General features: G+C 40.0%; 1 protein-coding gene across 3 annotated transcripts in view; it reads left to right on the top strand.

Annotated features, from left to right (window-relative positions):
* fbn1 (fibrillin 1) overlaps window positions 1–24,294 on the top strand; it is a 63,503-nt gene that overhangs the window by 1,464 nt on the left and 37,745 nt on the right. Inside the window, exons 1-7 of one of the 3 annotated variants that reach the window (XM_058089480.1) lie at window positions 6,883–7,000; window positions 12,377–12,536; window positions 12,696–12,949; window positions 16,132–16,214; window positions 17,136–17,234; window positions 17,783–17,878; window positions 19,030–19,125. In XM_058089480.1, the coding sequence (XP_057945463.1) occupies window positions 12,774–12,949; window positions 16,132–16,214; window positions 17,136–17,234; window positions 17,783–17,878; window positions 19,030–19,125 (550 nt within the window). In that variant the 5' untranslated portion in view covers window positions 6,883–7,000; window positions 12,377–12,536; window positions 12,696–12,773. Of the gene's footprint in view, window positions 1–6,882; window positions 7,001–12,265; window positions 12,537–12,695; window positions 12,950–16,131; window positions 16,215–17,135; window positions 17,235–17,782; window positions 17,879–19,029; window positions 19,126–24,294 lie in introns of those variants that run through there. The other 2 variants (XM_058089481.1, XM_058089479.1) reach the window with 2 other exon arrangements.

Here is a 24,294-nt window from a genome sequence, read left to right as displayed (position 1 = left end):
TCACCAGAAACAACAATGAGCTAGCGTGAGATGCACATGGTCACGGACTGGGAGGTCGCCAGTCACTCATGGCAAACCACCAGTACACAACGAGAAGTCAGGATTGTACTGACTGTACTTATTTTACTATACTCGATTAATATACTCTATTATTGGGTTTGGTCATTAATTCTATGCAGGGGTGTTTTAGAATAGTTGACTATTTGACGGTTTGATTCAGAGTCACATACCTATGAAGGGCTTTGGGCATTGGATTTTGCAGCTAATCCATCCATCCGTTTTCTATACCGCTTATTCTCATGAGGGTCGCGGGTATGCTGGAGCCTATCCCAGAGGCGGGGTACACCTTGGACTGGTCGCCAGCCAAGGGCACATATAGACAAACAACCTTTCACACTTACATTCATCCCTATGGACAATTTGGAGTAGCCAATTATAACATGCATGTTTTTGGAATGTGTGAGGAAACCGGAGTAGTGGGAGTCCCAGTGTTGACAAGGTTGGGAATGTGAGAGAATGGAACCTTGTGCATCATAAGGAAGTCTCTAGCTGTGCAGTACAATATTAGCTGAAAGATGGTCATTAGATGACTTGAAAGGTGCATTTTTTACTACAAATGTACATACAGTAGAGCAGGGGTCTCAAACACGCGGCCCGCAGTTTGAAGCCCCCGCCTTGATTTGAAAGTTTAATGTTGGTGCGGCCCGCGCAAGTTTGATATGGATGCTGTATGGTATCAAGTACCCAGAAAAAATTAATACGTTTGATTAATGTTCATGTTAAAGGTTAAATAACTGTTAATAGTTATCCTCCCTATCCGTGTGGAAGTGGTATGTTTTTGGCTATTTAAGTTTAAATATGTTGTAAATATAAAGAGTATAAATGTGACTATAGTCGTGTTTTGTCATGTCTACAGGGCTCTAATAATTCTTTGTTAATTTTAATCTGAAAAAAATAATTTGTCTACCCACCAACTATATGTGGTTTCTTAAGTTTTTATTATTTGCTGTTTTATTATTATTATTATATTTATTTATTTATTACTGATTGATTGAGTTTCTTTATTCTTTATTTGTTTATTTATTAGTCATCTTATTTTGTGTAAAAAATAAAAAGTAAGATATTTGAGAACAGTGGAATGTTTTATCAGAGCTTTTCTTGTAGAAAATTGGAACCAAAGCGAAGTTTAAAAAAATTTTTTTTTTTTAATAAATGCGTTTTTTTTTGTTTTTTTTTTGAAAACCTGATGCGGCCCAGCCTCACCTAGACCCGAGCTCCAGTGGCCCCCAAGTAAATTGAGTTTGAGACCCCTGCAGTAGAAGATCTACTGTATAGTCTTTGGATCAAGCATCTTCACTATGATTGACACCGAAGTAAACCCATCAGTAATCAAACATATTGCCTCTTGTAAATGTCAGTACTACACATTTACTGCCTCCATGTGTATGTTTGTGTAGCACTCTGATTCCTTGAGGGCTTTACAATTACAGTACTTTATAAACACACACACACACACTGGTTGCAAATATGACACAGCATTCCCAGACTATAGAGCGCCTTAATGGAACAATTTAAGTCATAAAAGGGCCCAGAGCACAAAAGCGTGAAATTGTTCCTGGTCTGAATGTTATCAGAGTCGCACAGAGTTCACATCTCGACGGAAACTAAACAACAGTGGCCCACTGGCACATGTTGCATTACTTACTCTCATGGCACAAACCTGCTCATGTTCCTGCACAGACAAGAGGAGGAGGAGCCATGCGAGGCTTTGCAAGAACAAAAACAAAGAAGATACATTGCTTGTGTGTTTATAAGTGTCTGCCTTCCTGATTCCACAAGTCAGGAACCAGCAAGACCAAGGTGTGGGCCAAGTGTCTGCTGAAGGACTGTATCCGAAGTTACTGTCGGCACCAGTCACTGCAGATAATATGAATATGTGAGACTGATCTTTACTTCTCTGTGCTCCACCTCATGATGGCTGCACCGACTGTTGGCCCTAGAATGGAAACACACTCATGTGCACTGTGTCCCCTGAGTTCCTTTGCCTGTTCCAAATCTCCATTTTTCCACTCGCTTTATATATATATATATATATATTTGGCCCAATAGAAAATAGGTCACTGCTAGTTGGAATCATTAGCTTCTGCTGCAAGTGAGTGTGTGTGTTTGTGAATTATCAGCCGTTTGGCTTCAGAAGCATCCTGAAAAAGTTAATTTTCCTGATAAAAGTGTGTGTGTGTGTGTACGTCAGTGATGAACGGTGGGGGAGTCCAGCCCCCATTTGCACAAGACAGAGAATTTGATTTCAAACTTTTCTCTTGGCTGCTTCTCTGCCTGAGTTCATTTATCTTTGCTCTTTGTGGAAAGTGAGTGAGAGTAGTATAAATATTAGATGAAGCAAGAAGATAATGGATCACGGATAATCATGGAGACTCTTCCTATTCATATCACAATTTATTAGGATTTTTCTACAAAATGTAATACACTGTGGCAGCACAGTGATGCATGTGGTTAGCATGTCTGCCTCCCAACCAGGAGCTTCTGGATTTGAATCGAATTAGCAAATCAATCTCCTCCATCCAACCCTGTCTTCCACATCTGTCTCTCTCACACCAACTACCCTCATGTCCTCCTTCACTACATCCATAAACCTCCTCTTTGGTCTTCATCTACGCCTCCTACCTGGCAGCTCTAAACGCAGCATCCTTCTACTAATATATTCACTATCTCTCCTCTGGACCAACCATCTCAGTCTGGCCATGCATCTTCTTTTTTGTTTGTATGAGCAAAAAGAGCTTCCTGTTAGCCATCATGCTTTTCTGCTTTACACTTCATATAACCTTGAATGCATTACTGTATGTCTGAGTGAAGATGGGCTGCATGGCTGAAGAGTGGTTAGCGTGCAGGCCACAGCTAGGAGACCTGAGTTCGATTCCACTCTCAGCCATCTCTGTGTGGAGTTTGCATGTTCTCCCCATGTATGCGTGGGTTTTCTTTGGGGACTCCGGAAGAACATGCATGCTAGGTTAATTAGCGACTCCAAATTGTCCATAGGTATGAATGAGAGTGTGAATAGTTTGTCTATATGTGCCCTGTGATTGGCTGGCGACCAGTGCAGGGTGTACCCCGCCTCTCGCCTAAAGACAGCTGGGATAGGCTCCAGCACCCTCGTGAGGATAAGTGGTAGAAAATGAATGAATGAAGATGTATTTTGTGACAGGCTGTACATATTTGTCAAATAGATTCCCACACCTATGGATCTTGCCAGGCTTTTTTTTTTTTTTTTAACAAACTGAATGTATAATCCCGATTTAATCAGTGTCACAGCAGAAAAAAAAATCACATTAATCCACAAGTAGTGTGTGGTATATTATGATCTCTATGTGTCTATTTCCATGCAGTGTGTTTATGGATTTACATCTGTGCTGAGTGTCTCTCACAGATGGTGGCAGCAAACCCCTGGTGGCAAAACTCAACAGGGAATGTTTTCCATGCCTAAGATGGTCAGATTTGTGTCGGAGGGGAATGTGTATAAATCACACGTGGAGGCAAGATACGTGGGCGGCAGGATCTGGCAGGATGGAAGCCAGAAAAGACCTTCCACTGTGTCCTACAGGTGACAGATTTCAGGAAGGCATGCTTCCTGCACATACTTAAATAGGGGTGGATAAGTAACCAGGCACTCATCATGACTAAAATAAATCTTCAAAATGTATATACAGTAAATCAACAACTAAATGTGCTGGAAGTTTATATACATAATACTTTATTCTTAACACAGTTTGGATATGTCGTAATTTAATGTAATAATAGTAAACTCATTTGCCACAATCACACACTTTGCCTTTGCCTATTTATTCATTTAAGTAATGGTGGGAACAGATGACAAAAGTTTATTACTGCAGATTAACTAGGACTGTAACTGTTTATATCCCAAACAAATGATTGCATAAACAAAACCACATAAACAAAACCCAAGTGCCAGACAAATCATTTTAACAGAACTTGAACCTCACAGTATCTCTCAAATTTACAGGCAACTATATACTGACTGGCCCAAGGCTGCCCTGGCCAAATTGGGCCCCGAAGCAGAATTTTATTTGTGGTCACCACAGACCAAGCTGACCTAAAAACTATTTTTAGAATATTTGACTTGGACCTGAATTTAGTTTGATGCATGTTTTGGAGAAATACAAATACATGGGAATCAAATTATTCAATAAATATTTTTTAGTGCAAATAGTAAATTAACAGAACAACAACTAAAAAAATAACCATGGTAGGATCTAACCCACCCCATTTGCCTTAAAAGGCAGCCACAGCACCTTTACACCAGAAGGGTATGACAGTGACATCCTGCTGTGTTCTGTATAAGGTATAAGGACTGGTACTGCACTAGCCATGCATTAGTATGAAATTCAACACAGTACAATTCTGCCTATATGGGCTCTAATTTCGTAGACCAAGCGAAGCACCTTACCCCAAAGCTCCCCCGCCCCAGAGTAGAGCAGGCCCCGGTTGGCATCATACTTTCAGCTGCTAAATAACTTAACCAAGTATTATTAGAGGCACTGATCAGTATAATGCGGTACATTTAATTAGTACTCAAAAGTGAGCATTATTATCTTTGAAAAGGCCTAATTTTTCATGACTGCAGTGATACCTAATGTTGCACCTGATGAGTGTTTGCACCGTATTTTCCGCACTGTAAGCCGCACTTAAAAGCCTTTAACGTTCTCAAAAAGCGATAAACCAATCAGAGAACATTACTTAATACGCACAGTATGTATGCTTGACGTTCGCCACACCCCAAGACTGCAAAACAACATTTTGCCTGTCTCTCCACTTCTGTGAAAAACCAAGTGGAGCAAATGAATTCAGATTTTGACGTAATTCCAGGAGGATTAACAAAAGAACTCCAACCGCTGGACATTGGTGTAAACAAGTTGCGGCATCAGACAGTTAAAATCATTTCTGTTTTTACCATCAGTTAACACATTGTGCAATGTTAACATTACAAAACAGTGCAGTAATATGTTTTCAATTATCCGGTCCCATCATTATTAACAAACAGGAAGTCAATGTCTGTGCTCTGAAATAGTGTGGCTCATTACACCACTAATCATTTCTACACTGAATGTTTATGAAAAGGATTAACCACGTTAAATATGGCTCATTTTTTCCCAGGAAGGCTGCAGGCTGCATCATCACTTTAATAAAATTTATAAACCAACATGTTATGTACAGTATATTCTATTGTATTTTCTTTGTACTTTTCTTCTCTTCTTCCTGCTGTGTGTGTTTATTGCTCCTATAAGTACACTGAAAATTTAGATTACATTGCAGGTTTGATGCAATGGCATCAATGTGTTTCCCAATCAGGAGTGAATGTCCTTAAAACCCTCCTGGGAAATTATTATTGCTAACAATTGAATGAGCTATACGCTTTCGCTGTAATTGATATGAACATTAAGCAACTTTTGTTCACCACTTTAATCCTCACATCCTTGTGATGAAAAGCAATACGGACAACTTCATCCTTAAAACTATACTGCATTTTCCTGCCTGTCTACCTTTGGTAGTTTTGATGAAGTCTGTTCCCTTCTTTTCCCTTCTCCTTTCTCTTGTGGTCCACTGGGTTAACTCAGCATAAGAATCATTCATTCATATTCTACTGCTTATCCTCACTAGGGTCGTGGGCGTGCTGGAGCCTACCCCAGCTGTCTTCGGCCGAGAGGCGAGGGGCCAGCCAATCACAGGGCACATATAGACACACAACCATTCACACTCACATTCATACCTATGGACAATTTGGAGTCGCCAATTAACTTAACATGTGGGAGGAAACTGGAAGCACCGGAGAAAATTCAAACTCCACACAGAGATGGCCGAAGGTGGAATCGAACTTGAATCCCCTATCTGTGTGGCCTGCACGCTAAACACTCGGCCGCGTCAGAATCAATGCACAGTAAAATGGAAAAGTTAAATGGTTCAGTAACTGTTTTGTAATGTTCCCATCCCTCTATAAAAGCAAAAAACCAAATGATTGCATAAACAAAACCTCATAAAGTCTGTTTCCGGAATCAATCTGCACATGCGCAGTCACATAGAATAGTCCATTGTGAGAAGGGAGGGGGTGGGGGGGTCAAAACGATCATGATAGATTATGTTTTGAGCATGTGAATTGATGATGATGAATCATGATGGCAGCAAAAAGGGAGATTCCACAACTTAATTTGTGGTTGTGTTTGATTGCATGTTGCATGCATTGTGTGTGTGTGAGACATTGTATATGTCATAAGAGACGCAGTCCAGCCCAAACACAACGATGGCTGCTGCAGATCATTTTCATGAAGCATTGCACATGAATATTGGCAAGAGTTGTGCTGCACAAGACAAAAGGAAATGAACCACGGCAGCTGAAGCCAAAGACAACACGCAGTGTGAGAAAGTCTCACTAGGTTACAGCCCACAGCTCAGTGAGAGACTATCTCCATCTCAACTATTAAGATCAGCCTTGGGAAATAAGAACCACAAAGGCAAGAGCAGAGATTAATGCAAGAATGACTGCGATGCAATCAGCAAAGTTTTGTTGATGAAGGAGGATGTTTGGAATATGTTGGGTTATTACAGTACAAGCAAATAGTACCGCAGTAACCTGGCATGAGGATTCATTTAGTTTTAGCACTCAAATAAAAATTTTCAGCAAAGCTATGTGACATTCTTGCTATTTTAGGAGTCGGAGCTCAGCCATTTTAGGGAGTAAAAACTTTGCCCAAAAGGACACCCACACTCAGTTACTAAGAGGAGCGAGGAAAAAAGGAGGGCTAGGGGGATGTTGAAATAATGAAGATGGGGCTTTCATCCTGCAGATGATCTCCTCCTCTTCAGTGAAGAAGGGCAGAGACCACACTTGGCATCGTCTTTGCTTACGTGCCGCATCTTGTGATGACGACCATGACTCGATGACACAACAGTCTGTGACGGTTCCAATGTGTGTGTGAGTCTGCATAAACTTGTTTCTACATATAAAATATCTCCCTAATTGAATGTTATTTAACTGAGAAAACATATATTAATTAACATCTTTTATATTTCATTAATTCATTCATTTTCTATAGCTTATCCTCACTACGGTTACGGCATGCTGGACCCTATCCCAGCTGTCTTCAGGCGAGAGGCGGGGTACACCCTAGACTGGTCGCCAGCCAATCACAGGGCATATATAGACAAACAACCATTCACACTCTCATTCATACCTATGGATAATTTGGAGTCACCAATTGACCTAGCATGTTTTTGGAATGTGAGAGGAAAACGAAGAACATGCAAACTCCACACAGACTCAGGACACGGGAGTCGTTGATATGTATTTATTATATTTCTCATTTTTTAAGATTGCCGCATGGTGGACAAGTGGCCAGAGTGGTGGCCTCGTACGTGCATGGGTTTTCTCCGAGTACTCCAGACATCTTTCAGCCAGTTGTTTTAGGGCATTTTTTTTCAACTCTCACAAGTTCTGGTGCTTTACTTGGTCTACTTTCTTGACATCTGTTACTTACTGCACCACTGGTTTATTTCTTTTCCGGGACTTTCCAAATAGTTGTACTGGTTTCTGATTGATTTTCCATCTTCTCTCTGATTCAAAATTACTTGTTTTTCACCCGCAGGCAGCTTTTCTGGTTTTCATGTTGTTTTCACCTCAAATGCAGTCTACATGGACAAAACCTATCCTACCTAATCTGAAACTGGCATGAGATATTCAGTGAAATATTCAAATAAGTAATGGCTTTGAAATTGTCTTTTGTTGATACATATTAACAGTACGATTATCACCCAAATAGCAGCCAAGGCTTAACCAACTCATATCGACTCACAATTCCCTCCTTTTTATTTCACATTTTCCAAGTGAAATAGCTTGTTTGAAGCTCTTGGTCTGTAATGTGTATAATTAATATGACATATATTAACTAATTAAATTAATTATTTTTAAATTATTATTTTTGAGCAATTACTGTTAAGTTAAATGTTTTATCACACAGACCTCACAGCTAGGAGACCAGGGTTCAATTCCACCCTCGGCCATCTCTGTGTGGAGTTTGCATGTTCTCCTCGTGCATGCGTGGGTTTTCTCCGGGTACTCCGGTTTCCTCCCACATTCCAAAAACATGCTAGGTTAATTGGCGACTCCAAATTGTCCATAGGTATGAATGTGAGTGTGAATGGTTGTTTGTCTATATGTGCTCTGTGATTGGCTGGCGACCAGTCCAGGGTGTACCCCGCCTCTCTCCCGAAGACAGCTGGGATAGGCTCCAGCACCCCCCGCTACCCTCGTGAGGAAAAAGCGGTAGAAAATGAATGAATAAATGTTTTATCTCATAATTAACCTGAAGGCTGAGGTCCAGCAGCACCCACCCCCCTTCCACATGTCACGTTTGGTGGTGCGAGTGTAATATTTGTTGCCTCGGCCCAGTCATTTCTGTACAAAGTAATACAGTACACATCTGATGGGAGAGTATAAGTTGACCTAAAAACTGGCCAATGCCATTCACTGGACAAGTAACAGCCAAGGATGGGCGTTGAGCTGTGAAGAAATGTATGAAAGATAGAGCTGTCCTCCTGGGAGGGGTCTGGGGAGGAACTTTTGGAACTTTGGGGAGGTTTCATGTCAGGGAGGGGCAGGTGTTCAAACAGGCCATACTGTAAATAAGGAAAATATCATGAATCTTTAAGACACCGATGCGAAAAATCTGGCAGTGACTATGATATCCGTAGCCGTCTGATCTGACAGTTGGCTATCTTGACACAAACAAAAACTCTTGGCGGTAGAGTCGCAATAGTGAGGCCTTGCAGAGGGCATGACTTTCTGGAGGAAGAACAAAAATGTAGTGCAGTGCAGTATTGTTGAGACTAAGTTTGGAGCTGTGGGAAGACATCCAAATAGAGGTGTGAACCACCATATTGCAGAATGGAGTTGGAGATTCATTTTGATATCTTTATACCTTGCTTATATGCGGATACTGAAAACACAGCATGAAGATTTGAACACTTCCATTTTCTTCTGTGGACTTACTTCTTAAAACATAGCTCTAAGGCAGCATGCGGAACGTCACTGTCCTCTCTAGCCCACATTCTAAACAGCAGCTCAGAACTGTACATTAGACCTGTCACTACAATAACCTTACTAACCTTTACTAACAATTACCTTACTAACACCCAGTGACCTATATAGAATACTACATATCCTGTCTTTAAATGAATCTTCTGAATGCCTTATATTTGTATTTTTCATTTTTTCATTTAGCCAGTTTTATGCCTGGCCAAAAATGCTTAAATATGCATTTTTTCTAATAATAGGTTGTATTCAACCTTGAAACGACACAATAATTCTTAGCGTGATGCCACAAAATTCTAACCACAAAGTGATGAAGAATGACTGTATTCAGCTCAAAAATGCATATTATTTTACAAATGAGGCGTCATTAAAAATAACAGTATGATATATGTATAGAAATAATTTACCAAACACAAATTTCAGATTTTTTTTTTGTGTTTAATGTTTCAGGCATGGAATGAAAACTGTATTTTGCTTATTAGATGAATTGGACACTCTAAAATGTTACATGTGTGAATGTTTGTTTATTTATATGTGTCCTGTGATTGCTTGGCAACTCGTCCAGGGTGTTGCCTGCTTTTTGTCCAAAGTCAGCTCAGAAAGGCTCCAGCTCTCCCCTGAGCCTAATGATGACAAACGTTCTAGAAAATGGATGGATCTATTTTTTCCTTTAGTGTGTTTTATATTCAGTTAATAGAACAATGATTATATTTATTTAGAAATATATTTGTAATGGAGGTATTTCTAGTTGTCATCCCCTATTTTGCTATTGTTAAGTTTATTATAATTATTATTTTTGTTATAACATTGCCACTGGAGATTCTAATCAAAAACACAGTAAAAGAGAGTAGTGAAGTCTGCTTGGTATGTGGTCTACTTAAGTAATTGCTTAATTATAAGGTAAAAAAACAGAACTTACAACAGTAATTGCTCGAAAATAAGATTGTTAATATTAAAGCATATGAATTATATTGCAAACAACACCCTAAAAACCTGAAACATATTTCACTATATGTTTGTGACCAGTTTCTCCAGCAGGTGTTTTATTGATGAGCTCCTTCCCTCAAATTGAAGGAGGTATTGATCATTAAAATCAACTGCTTCATAGTGACAGGCTGCAGAGAAAACCTGCAGAGTCTCGGCTCTCCATGGCATGACCTTGACACATTTGCATGGTTTAGGGCTGTAATGCTCATCTTTGTGAGGAAAACTGTCACTCTGATCCACTGTCATCCTTAAAACTACTGCATTCTTCTCACCTGTGGTGCTGTCTACGTAAGCGTGACTACAATTGCCTAATGGTAAGTCCGCTCCTGTCAATTAGATGTAAAGAAGCGTGTGATGCAATGCACAACATCAGGCGCAGTGCAGATTGTGTTTGCTAATTGCCATGTATTGAGGAGGTCAAATTATTGTATTAGATATCGCTATTGTGGAATTATTTATCATAAGGTTAAATTATTGGAGAAATTGCGCAAATACAATAATTATTGTACGTCTGGCAACGCTGTGGTGCCCCACCAGTTTTTGCTCCCATGCTAAAAGACCACTGACAAGGATCCGTCATTAGTGAGTGCATGTAACTATTGTCCTTATTAGTATTGATAATATAGAACCCAACATTTGTATCAATATGGATTGATACCATCGTAAAAAGATCCATACTTACGCTTCAGTTGGTTTCCTTTTCGTTAAAATTGCAACCTGGCTGTGTGTCTCTACTGTGTCTGTGTCTCTACTCCCTTTGCTCCCCCCTCCTTCTCTTGTGTTTGATTTACTGTCATGTGACTCAGCAGCGACTGGCAACCAAACACCGCTTTATTTATTGTGCTAATAAAGTATTTTATACTTACTTATAAACAAACATCCACATTAATTTTTGTATTGGTATCGATATTGGTGATACTGTATTTACTTGGTATCGGTACTCGGCACCAAATCTAGTGGTATCGCACACCACTAGGCCTACAATCCTTGAATCGGTACATAACCTGAGTTGGGGAAAAAAAGATACAACATGACGATGGCAAGTAGAAGGCCGTGTCAACGGCTCTCACTCACTTTTAGAATGATAACATACTTTGAGCACAGCCGGGTGGACGCTTTATTTGCTGGGTGGGGCCGCAGACGTGAAGCAGTGTGTGTGTGAAAACTATCACTTACTTGGACCAAATTCCTCAAAACATACTGTACACACATTGTAAATATTAACAGGATATAGTTCAATACTAGGTGAATAGCACAACTATATTCACATTTACAGTGACTGAGTTATTTGATACATTGAAGGTCACTCAAAAACATTCATACCAAATGAGTGCATTCTTCTTATTTCATCAACCATTTTATTACAGTATTCTTTCAAAGGACAATACCATAGGAAGTAGTTAGTAGTAGTTAGGGTACAACTTAGATTTAGTATCCACTGAAAATAATACGGCGGCACGGTGTTCTCGTGGTTAGCGCGCAGACCTCACAGCTAGGAGACCAGGGTTCAATTCCACTCTCGGCCATCTCTGTGTGGAGTTTGCATGTTCTCCCCGTGCATGCGTGGGTTTTCTCCGGGTACTCCGGTTTCCTCCCACATTCCAAAAACATGCTAGGTTAATTGGCGACTCCAAATTATCCATAGGTATGAATGTGAGTGTGAATGGTTGTTTGTCTATATGTGCCCTGTAATTGGCTGGCGACCAGTCTAGGGAAAAAGCGGTAGAAAATGAATGAATGAATGAAAATAATACAAATCCATTATTGTCTAAATAGCTGGCAAAGGCGACCAGACCAGGCTGTACCTCTTGCCTCAAAGTCAGCTGGGATAGGCTCCAGCACACCCTAGTGATGCTAACTGGTATAGAAAATGAATGAATGTACTTTTAATATAAAGTGATTTATTCCAATATTTTCAGCGCAGGTGCAGTTTTCCACTTTTCAACACGACTTAAGCTAACTTTTACTTTGTAAAAGTGTTATCAGCACTTCCGGGTTGCACACTGTGAATGCAATTATAGCAAAGATAGTAACGACTTTAAACTTTGTGCGTTTTAGCGACATTTGCTGCATCGCGAGAGCAGGAGGGGTGCGTGTGGGTGTGGTGGTGTGTCCAGTGGGGAGGGTTTTTTTTTTTTTTTGGAAAGTTGAGCAAAGCAAGGGATGAGGAAAGAGCTGAGCAGTGAGGGAGAACCTCAGTTAGTTTTTCCCCCTGTCCTCCTCCTGTGGAATGCATCAGCTCCTCTCAATGATTTGTCGTTGATCCACACGCAGCTGGACACGCACCGGCCCACTCCGCGCGTGACCGTGCGCGTCTATTCATAGGCGCTCATCGATGCTTTCACTGACCTCTCTAAACTTCTACTATACTTGCAAGTGAGCGTGAAAATCTCCTCCGCTGGGTGTGAGGCGAATCTCCTCTTCAGGAGACAAGGTAATTGTGCTTTTTTTTTAAACACACAAACACAACTTTAAAGACAATTTAGGACAAATCAAGTCACACCAGATGTCTTTAGAGTGCAGTGGAATTGTTTTGTCCCTAAACGATCTTGTGCTTCTTTTTTTTTCCACTTCTCCCTTGTGTTTCCTGCAGCTTTGACTCCTGACTCCACAAGTTCCACAGTAGAGACTTGGACATATATTTAAGGACATTACACACTAAAGACTGGACATGCTGGACATTAAGTGTGGCGCAGGACGGCTTCTGCTACTGGTTCTGGTGGCACAGATGTCCGTCTGTGTCCTGCTCGGCGACGCTGGAGAGGATGCGGACACCGGAGAGGTGAAACCCACTGACTCCAGAACCAGCAGAGCCAAAAGGAGGGGAGGGACAGACGTGCTCAGAGGGTAATGTGACTATGATAATCCCTCAGCCATTAGACCCATATGGGGAGCTTTCATTTTATTTTCCCTGTCTCTTCTTCTTCTCTACACAATCACATGCCTTCTTCTTTGGAATGAGCATCTTTCTGCATCGCTTGTCACATGCAGGTGTCTCTTGTTGAACAGTTTGTGGTTCTTTATGAGCCCACAAGGTCAGGGAATATGTGTGTGCGTGTTTTAATAATATCAACAATGCAAGGCTGCCCCGAGATGAGTAAGATTGTCTGTGATGGGGAAGTTTGGAGCAAAGCTTAGCAATTAAATACTGGCAAGGAGATCACATTCCTGCTGCCTGCAATAATAAATTACATCCAAACAAAGGAGGCCATTGGTCGTGTGTGGCTGTGGCAGAGAAGGAGAGAGGGAGAAGGAGAGAGAGAAACAACCTAATCCTCTTTCTAGCCAAAAAAGAAAAAAAATGGATAAATCACATCTGCAGCTGTACGCAGTGGGTCTCTGCTGGAGTGTTGGTATATTTTTTTGTGTGTGCATGCATGTGATTGAGAGAGAATAAAAGCAAGGAAGGCAAAGTTAAAAAAAAAAAGACAACATCTGTGTGGAGTGATGACAGCAAACAGCTGATGAAGGTCACACAGTAGACATTTTTATTTGACATGCTTTAAGTTCATTTATGTGAACATCTGGGCTCAGGAAGAGGCTTCGTGCTGTGTCACGCTGACTTACCACCAGAAGAATGTTTCTGACATCCTCATCATTACCTCATGGATCTGGTTGGAGTTACATCCAGTGACCTTCAGGTCAACGCAGATTCAATTCTCACATATGTAAACCTCAATCTCGCCTGTAGGGGGCAGGATGGCTAAAGCAGTGACATCAATAGGAGATGTTTACATAGGTGGGTAGGATTTTGAAAAGGTTTTATTGCCAGTATGTTTGTCTCGTGATGCAACACCAGCCACAGCACACTTGGACTTTAAAGCTGCCGTTACAAAGGGTTTGATTTACACTGTCAGAGGTTTTTGTTTCACCAGATGTTATTGTGGTTGTATAGTCATTGTGGGATAGAACTGCAAGTTTTTTTCTATTGTTTTGGGAACCTAATTGAGCACGAATGAGGTGTATGTTAGTTCCTTAGTACCCACAATTCTTAGATTGTTTCTGAGCTCGCTTCTTGTAAGATTTGTGCAGCTTCAGTGGTGTATTTTTTTCCCCAAAAAAATTCTGGTCAGGGGAATTCCACTTTAGAGGTTCTTACTATATTCGATTACAGCAGCTGCTTTATATTGTCACAAATCCCATCATCACAGCAAGGTTTTCAACAGCTGACCTAATTTTATAAAACACACGTGATGGCTACATTTTCATTGGAGTTTATTCTTAGGGGGAAAAAAATACCATTATGATTGAGTAAAGTACCAGAGATTCCATTTGCAGACCAAATAATGGGTCTATGGATAGTTTAATAATGTCACTATGCATATAAAACTCACTTTAAATTGAGCAGACTTCTTCAAAATACTTGCACTTTTGCTGCATTTTTATTATTACAGTGGATTCCCACCTATTTGAGCTTGTGAATCAAACATGTGTGTGAAACCCCCAAAATAACAAAGTAATAAATGAAACTTGAATAATTATCTTGACAATTTTTTGCAGAAAACCACACAATTGTATAAAAATATATAAATACTTAATAATAAAGTATAAAATAATAATATAGCATACATGTAAATATAATAGTTTCTTTATAAATGGAATACCTTTGTATTTAAGGTATAGAAAACTTGCTTACGGCCATCTAAAATGGGTTTTGACATTATTGAAGCCCTCTAGACATGAAATAAGAACCATTTAGTCAACTTTATTATCCAATATATGAAACATAATAACAAACATTTAGCAGAAAACACCCAAATTGTACAAATGTATAAATACTACGTGTGACAGTGAAGCCTAAAATGAATAATAATACAGCATACATGTATGCAACGTAAGATAATAAAATGGTGGCGCCCTGTACGACTGTGGCAGCAGTCAGTTCGATCTTACGATCTGTCCTTAAAACTTGAATTGTGGATTATGTCGACACGGCATTGGAGGAACACGTAAATCATTTCATAATGGTGGAACAGTGGAGCGATGTATCTCCACTAGCTGCGTATGACGATAGTGATGGTGCGGTCGGCAGACAGCCACACTAACGGCGAGACCAGGGGTCACGAACGCTGTGCCGGCGGGCACCAGGTAGCCCCCCACGACCACATGAGGCGCCTGCAAATATGCTTTTCATTCAGGTTTTTTGTTAATATTGTGAGAACACTAGAAAGAATAATTGTATTCTGCAATACAAAATGTGAGTTGTGGATACCGGCATTTTGTTAATGTTCTGGTAAATAAGGAATATTTGGTTTGTTTGGCTTGAAATAAGCTATGAAAATGAATGTTACAAAAATGAGTAGCTCTTGATAAGTGATAAGTGAATTTTAGTGAAGAAAGAATTCATTCATTCATTTTCTACCACTTATCCTCACGAGTGTCGCGGGGGTGCTGGAGCCTATCCCAGCTGTCTTCGGGCGAGAGGCGGGGTACACTTTGGACTGGTCGCCAGCCAATCACAGGCCACATATAGACAGACAAACAACCATTCACACTCACATTCATACCTATGGACAATTTGGAGTCGCCAATTAACCTAGCATATTTTTGGAATATGGGCCGTAGCGTCAGTCCCCGGAGAAAACCCACGCATGCACGGGGAGAACAGCCAAACTCCACACAGAAATGGCCGATGGTGGAATTGAACTCGGGTCTCCTAACTGTGAGGCCTGCATGCTAACCACTCGCATTTAAAACATAAATATGTCTTGGAATGTAGATCTCTTTAGAAAATTAATACTAATTACTGTATGGGATGGGTGGCTCCCTCTCTGAATGTTCTGAACTCCTGTTCCCATGCCAGTGTTTAGTTGCACAGAAAACTGATCTTAGTGGATATAACTCATAACGTCATCTTCTTCTTCATCACAAACTAGTTGAGACTGAAGTTGTTGAGTTCCTTGGCTGGTTGCACTCATTTGCATCAAGACAATAATTTGTCATTTCATTCAATCATTTTCATTTTGAATCCCCAATTTCCCAAACACAGGGGCCGTGAATGATGAGTTTCTAATATCATGTCTACACAGACCCAATGTGTGCGGCTCAAGGAACAACGCTTACTGCTGCCCAGGTTGGAAGACTTTGACTGGAGGAAATCAGTGCATTGTCCGTAAGTATCACCCATAATAAGTTTACAGTTTGACATACATCATAACAAAGTTGGCTTACAGAGTCATCCCTCTATTAGCTTTAACTCCTGAAACTATAAACCATCAGTGCCTGTTGTGTTGTATTGACACCAATCAGGATGGTGTGTTTAAGCTCTCCACTTATTTGCTTAATTAATTAGACTGGCGTTGTAGTGAAGAGTGGATAATGATGTTTATGCATTACAGACAAAAATGCTCTCAATCATGCGCAAGCAGACAAGATGACCTCAAGCAAGTGGAAATTTTTAATTCTCCTTCATTTACACCAGCATTCTTTGGGGTGTTTCTTTTTATAGTTTCTGTTCTCTTTCTCAGCCACCCGTTCTCTTTCCCCTCTCGCTCCCTCAGTCGACAGGAAGGTCTGAGAGCCTGTAGCCTCATATGATTGCAGTCTGGCGGGCCGGCCGGCTGCCAGGATGCCTGTCACGGCTCTAATGACATTGTTTAGCAGTGGGGTTCAGGGAGTAAGGGTCAGCGGCTGGACTCTACCTGACCAGAGCTGAGGCCATGCAGCAAAGCCAACAACAGACTGTGGGAAAGAGAGCCGACAGAGCGAAAAATAGCCCGCAGCAACTAAAAACACTGACTAGAGCACTTTTATGGCAGTGCACGTCAAAAAAGAGAATGTGTTGGCCTCATGTGGTTTGCTATAACTTGACTATGATCAAGGTTAAAAGAAGATTTGGCCCTATTTGTACTGTAGCCGCATTGAGATTTTGAATTATTACAGTGAAGAGTTCATAATGAGGTTGGGACCGTAGTTAAAGCAACACCATGTGCAACTGAAATTCAAAACCACGCATCATTTAAATTCATTCTCACGCACCACAAACACTCGTAAAATGGAACATTGTTAAAGTGTGTCACTTTACTCTTTGCAGCAATCTGCCGCAGTTCTTGTGGCGATGGTTTCTGCTCCAGACCCAACATGTGCACCTGTCCCAATGGCCAGATCGCCACGTCCTGCGGATCCAAGTCTGGTTGGTTAACAGCTTGTCCCCTGTCCTTACTTGTCACAATAGAAGTCATTATAACCAGCGTAATGGCTTCCATTAGGGTGCTGAAGGGTGCGCTCACACTTTTTTTTTAAGCTGGGTGGGTGCTGGTGTAACTCTCTCTCATAATATCATTTTGGAGATGTGAGTTTTATCGGACAATATAGGTAATGTACATCATCCAATGGAACCATTTAATGCAGCCTTGCTCTTAACTGAAACACATTGCTGCTCGTGATGATTGATTCCCACTTAGTGCGTCATTCAGAACCAGCCTGTTTATCTCTGGCGATCAGAATCTGTGTACACCCAGAACTGGTTGCCGTGACCTAGTCTGTAGCAATCACAGTAATATTGTGACCTGTTGTGTACCTAAGACTGATACATGTGTAGAGGTCCACAGTCTACATGTTTCTTTCTTGCAACAAAGATCCCTTTAAGCTAATGTGCTCCTCTGTTTATACACCATCAATTTCAACAAAAGTATATTTTAATTATATTACAATTCTGATTTTGTGTTCCTCTGCCAACAGTCCAGCACTGTAACATTCGATGCATGAACGGGGGGACATGTGCTGAGGACAACTGCCTCTGTCAGAAAGGCTATGTGGGAAACCACTGTGGTCAACGTAAGTGTTATAACATCTTTTGCCTGAAAAAAAGTCAAGTTTTTTTTATAGCTTAGATTTTCCCAGAATTCATGCAAAGTAGGAAAACAAGCATGGATTATATCATAACGCAAAGATACTGTAACACTAAAATTTTATTTGGTACTAAAACACAGTTCATAATTAAACTTGCAACATAGGACCAAAAAAAAGAATATCTTCTTGTTGAATTTTGGCAAATTCATCCACTTTATTCAAATAGCCAATAGTCAGAATTTTCATCTTGTTATGGTCAATTATACATTTTTGCCCTCCTGACTGGGAACACGCCTTTGAAAGAAAAGCTCTATTGTGTGCTTCATCCACTTTTCACTGTAATTTGTCCTGCAAAATTCAACTCAAGTGAGGGATATAATAGAGTTTTGTCACATTTGGTGATCATAGACAGACTCTAGGGACACACATGACTATTAACACATAATTAAAAAGTCTATTTTGCATAATAGGGGACCTGGAATCTTCGAGTATACACACTATGTACTGTATTTTTCGGACTATAAGTCACACTTTTTTCATAGGTTGGCTGTTCCTGCGAAAAAATATTTATGTTACATAAACACTGGACACCTTTTCTGTTCATGTTTATTTTTTTTTTGTGTAGCTGAATAACCATTGTGTTAGCATATCTTAGAACTAGAGGATGTAATGTCTGTTTTGGTCAAGTGGTTTGTAAAATAAATTACCTGCAAAAATGCAACTTATACTCCAGTGCGACTTATGTATGTTTTTTCTGTCTAATTATGCATTTTTGGCTGTGTGCGACTTATACTCCGGAGCGACTTATAGTCCAGAAAATACGGTATTACATATGTATTCAAAGCAACTTTTAAAATTAGCAATCCCAAAGACCTACCTTTTATTATCAATATAGAATATATATATATTTACTATATTTAGATATATGAATATTTATGTATATGTATATGACGGGTGCACACACTTGCACATGCAAGTTACAAATCAAACTGAACTCCCTCTTGAGATAAAACATATAATGTATAATGTAATTATAATGTATAATGTAACCCCCCCGAACAAGAAAATCAATGCTCAAAGTGAATGAGAATGTTGATTTTGCCAGCAAAACGTAACCGTTGTGTCTTTCTGTCCAGCGGTTTGTGAAAACGGCTGCCTTAATGGAGGAAGATGTGTTGCTCCCAACAGATGTGTTTGCACCTATGGCTTCACCGGGGCTCAGTGTGAGAGAGGTAATGACCAACAAATTGCTTTCTTACATTGTCGTCTACTTCCTTCACTCCACATCCATGGAATGGTTTCCAATATATAGCAGGTTGCTTAATTGCGGCCATCCTCTGCTACTGAAGCTACTTTCTGGTTATTTGTGCCACCGCATGCGGTTCATTGCACAACCATTCCATCAATTTCTACATATACTGTTGTACTGATGCTCTGGGGCTTTGCACTGCCTTTGTAAAAGTGTGCTCTCTGTTAACTGAAGCCCTCCCAACCTCTTGCGGTTGTGAATGCTCCAAAGTACACATGTCTGTGCAACATCTCAAGAGTCAAACGTGTGAGAGTTGACACGCTGGACGTCTGCTGCGGTGATGACCGATCGAGGTCAAAGTAGTGGCCTTGTAAAACTAATATTTGGATTGTCAGCAGAGCTCCTAATTAGTTCACTCTTTAAGAGCCCGTTAGATGTGTCTGGCGGAAAAACTGTCCTCTGTTTTCTTTAAGCCTGCAGCTAATAGACGCTGTCTCCTTGTCTGATGGGCTAGCACCAGGCCTTATCTGCTGAAGCACACTGTAGCACACGTGACTTTGCTTTCTATTCCTTTCCTGTGTGGAAGCTTGGCCTCAAAGGTGGCGCGACTCAAATGATGGATGGGACAATGTTGTTATTTCTCAAATGTGGCAGCGGTCTTTACGCACACAATTGTTTTTGTTATTTATCTTGCACGTGCATCATAGCTCACTGGACAACAGCAATGCTGTAAGCAACTTAGTTTGCAAGTTTGAGGTTTACCAGACCAAAACTAATACTATATACACATTTTATACAGTATAACCCGCTTATGTCAACTCATCAAATTGGTCTACTGTGTTATTATTATTATTATTTAAATATGTCCACACAAATTGACATAGACAGACATTGTCGAACGCTTTCATGACACAAAATATGAGAACCAATAGTATGTATGTAAATTATTCTGTATGGTAAAGCCTGGTTTATTGCTGTTAATTGGTTCCAGACCCAACTGTCACAAAATGGGATTCCTTTTTTATAAATTCAATATTTCTGTATTTAAGGCATAGAAAACTTTTGTTTTTATGTTATAAATACACATCACTGTACATGTTAATGATTATAATGATTACAGCATCTATATCAAATAGTATATCTCTATAGTTGAAATAGGTGTGTCCCAATGACATCCGTTTTTTAATTTCTAGTATTTGTTCCATGAAACTGTATTTATTTATTACCAGCAGTCTCTGATCTTCACTGCGTAGTGTCTCTTTGATGCACGTGTATGCTCGATTTTTTTTTTTTTTGTCCAATTCAATTTCAGCTTCACTGCATTGCCAGGTCACAAGCAAAAGGTGGCGATAATCCATAATGATAATAATGTTGTAGTGTAGAGGTTTAGAGTTGTTTAGTAGTCGAAGATAAGGTTAACTGGGTTTCTTGCTTTAGTAATAATGGTTTTATAATGCCATGCATTGTTATATTGCATTTTCATATATTTCGGATGGTTTGTAGAATTGGTATAATTAGTGGTATAAAGGGGTGGATACGATGGGGGCCCAATTCACCACTCAAGTTAAAGCACAAAATTAATACATAGGTCGTATTCTGTATTTAATATCAAATATCAGAGAGGTAATGCCTACCGGGAAAGCAAGTAGCTTGATATTGATTTATTAAGTCAAGTTTTGGTTGTAGCAGGATACTGTGCCACTGCGGGTTTTGCTAACAAGCTAGCATGCTAAGCACAAATTCAAAACATACTGTGTTTAGTTGTGGATTGAACCACAACTTTGATTTGATAAACTATAATTTGATATTTAATGTGACTCTTATGGAACATTGCCTGTGGGCTGATTTTTGAGTAACATTTTTGTGTTTTGTGGTCTGTTTCATCGATTGAAGTGAGCTGCTTGTCCATTTGAACTTGTGCAGTGATGTCTCCATGACAATGTCAGCTATTTGGAATTGGGGTTGTTATATTGGACATTTAGTTGGCAAAACAAACCTCTTTTGATTCAGTTTGTTTAAATGATGTTTTTCAGCCTTTATAGTTTCTAGTATAATTTGGCTGTTCAGAATTGCTTTGACCAAAAAGATGTTCTCTGATTTTTTTATAGCCTGAAGATTAATCTATAGAAAGTTTGACTTAAAAAATTAGACATTTTGACTTATCCATGTTATATTTCAGTTCATGTTGTGTTTGAGTCAAAAACAGACCACAAGTTTGTGTTTTGGCTACGTCTCAGTCACTTTCACAGGAATTTCCTTGATGATTGAATGAAGAACACTTGCATTTGAATGCTTGAGAAGAAGCTGTGTCCCATTACGACTAGATTTTATCCTATTAGCAGGCACACAACTCCACACACGTTACCCGACTATCAGCTGTAGTCAGCATGGGACGTGAAAAAGTTTGTCTTGTGATGTGAACACATCAGCTGTCTCCTGACCAGCTTGGCCACAACACCAGGAAAGACTCACTGGTCCAAAAATGCAGGCTGGTACCTCATCAATGTTTTCTTTGTTGCCTCTAAATGTCATTTAGGCTGGAATGTGGGCTCGGACAGAAATGTCCATAAGGCAGAAGATTGCATCCAGAGGGCTTCTTGCTCTCATTCAGTGAAGTGAAGCGTTACCAAGCATTCGAGATCCATCGGGTTGTGGTGATAGCGTGAGCTGAAATGAGGCAGCATGTGAGGAACACAAAGTGGACACAAAATGACGGTGATGTCCTTAAATGCCTCATTAGATTGCGTCTGTCTGTTCCAGGCCAGTGCGAACCCATGTGTGTGTCTTTGTGTGTGTAAGATAAAGTGTACATAACACACACTCCAACTGTCCACAACCGTAATTACTAGTTGTATAACAAAATTTGTATTGTTAATTTAGTATTAGTTGATATACCATATGTTACGTTATGTTATGTTTGCAGTGGAAGAGCCACCCTCACAAGCTACATGAGGAAGTCAAAATATTAAAATTGCCCCCAAAGGCTGCATGTTGTTGAGCAGGGGTCACATTTCGCAGCCCACAACTTAATATCAAGTTGTAAATGCGGCCTGCAAAGTTAAGTCATAGGATGCAAGCATAAGCCACCACTGATCAAGAGTGAGTATGTCCCATGGAGAAAGTTATTAGGGTGTCATATAATTTACATTGCATACAGATCATTTTGATGGGTGAACAGATACAGACAGTGGTGTACTCGCTCATCCCTATTGACTATTTACTATTGCAACACTGTGTAGACTCAATTTATTTTCAACCCGCCAAAAAAAAAAAAAAAACGAAATCCCAGGAGCCTTCCCTGTGTGGACAAGACCTAAGAAGCTACAGATCCGAGGTCTGAAAGGAAACATTTGTTATATGTTTGCATGCTAAATACATACACTACACATACATTTGACAAAATTAATGGAGTATTTTTTTATCCCTTGGATGCAACTAAACATGCTAACTAAAGTGTCGCACACAATCAGGCTGGCACTAGGACGTATATATGAGCAAAAAGGCACAGACGGAGCCAAGACAAGCAGCCTAGGATATGTTGTCATGGTAACCAAGCCAAATAGCGATATCAAGAACCCTCTTTTCTTGACCTGAAGGCAGCCAAAGACAGTGTAAGTATTATTGTAAGCTGAAACGTCGAAACATCGTTGAAAGGAGCCAGGAGTAGATGGAATTTCTCCCATTTCAGGAAATTGTATGAATTTTTTTCCAATGCACTATAAAATAAATCTGAGTTGTTGAATCTGAAATTGACAGCCGCTTGGCGAGTTATTTAGAGAATGAAAATATTTTGCCCTAACACATCACATCAGCTCTCAATCCTGCACTTATTGATCAGTGAGGGCATTGTAGAAATAAAATAAGGCAAAATGGGAAAATAGAGTAAAAAAAGTAGTATTTCAATTCAGGGGGACATGAAAACATTTCTGTTGCCTCAATACAGACAAGTATTATGATATTCCTCCTTCATAAGGTTCTTATGCAGCCCATGGAAAGGTTTACACACACCAAAGGCTTGTAAAAAAATTAGCTGTGTGCTGCAATTGGGCCGCACACTAGACTTTGGACACCCCTCTATTCTACTGTGCAAGTACTCTTATTATTGGTGTGCAACAAATTAGTAAAACCAGAGAAAGGTGGACATCTAGGAAGAGTGGCTATGAAATAGTTGTTCATATGTTTTTGTGCAACTTGGAGTTAATCCAGGGAACTTTTTAGAGCCACTTCCTGCTTGGCGAAGTTGTTGTTGTGCATAAACGTACCAATCCTCGGGGAGGCGGACATTTCTATTGTGTTCCAAAGTATCTGGAACTGGTGCAGACATTAAATAGCTTGCCTTGAGTTAGAAATTAACCCTCCACTTCCACATCACGGTGCATGTTTACTGAAACTGCACTGAGAGCATGTGAACGATTTTCCGAATAGCTGTGAATGATTTTCCGAAAGTAGAGCAGTGAAGCAAAGAGCAAAACATTCTTGTAAGTTTTGGTCTGTTTTGAGATCATCATTGGCTAGACTATAGATGAGCTCGTCAGGACTTTAGTTCCGACTGTGTGTGGGTGTGTGTGTGTGTGTGTGTGTGTGGACACGTGCGAGCACTCCCAGCTGAACAGGCAATGGGTGGATCCTCCAGCTGCTCACAGTTCAGAGAGAAACAGTGAGAGGACAGATGAAATGACACCACCACTTTTCCCCCTCCAGCCTTCAGCCTCTCCCTGTTTATCTCAGAACTACATTTGTATTTAACTTAAATTCACTAAACATTTGTGTCTTTACTGCCCACATAACACTTGTAGCAATGGTTAATTTAGTATAACTGTGAACAATATAATCACTATAAGGACCGTATTTCACCTAAATAATGCCATGGGATCATGACATGAAATATCCTTTTGTTATTATTATTTCTATAAATGTAATGACTGTAATGTAAAAAATCTTGCAACACAATGGTAACGTACTGTATTGTATGTCATTCCATGCAAAAGGATAGAGATGGTGTTAATTTGTACTAATACTCATTTTGGCTCGCTATTGGACCAACTTTGATTTAAAAGTCCAAATTTTGTGTGTCAATTTGGTCTCGATAAACACAAACCAGTGCCTTGAGTGGATCTGATTTTTTTTTTATTGTGGTTGTGGTTTGCAGTGG

The sequence above is a fragment of the Doryrhamphus excisus genome, chromosome 12 (genome assembly GCF_030265055.1).
Source record: "Doryrhamphus excisus isolate RoL2022-K1 chromosome 12, RoL_Dexc_1.0, whole genome shotgun sequence".
Classification (NCBI taxonomy): domain Eukaryota; kingdom Metazoa; phylum Chordata; class Actinopteri; order Syngnathiformes; family Syngnathidae; genus Doryrhamphus; species Doryrhamphus excisus.
Note: the sequence above shows the minus strand (reverse complement) of the source record. Positions and strands in the feature narration are given on the sequence as shown.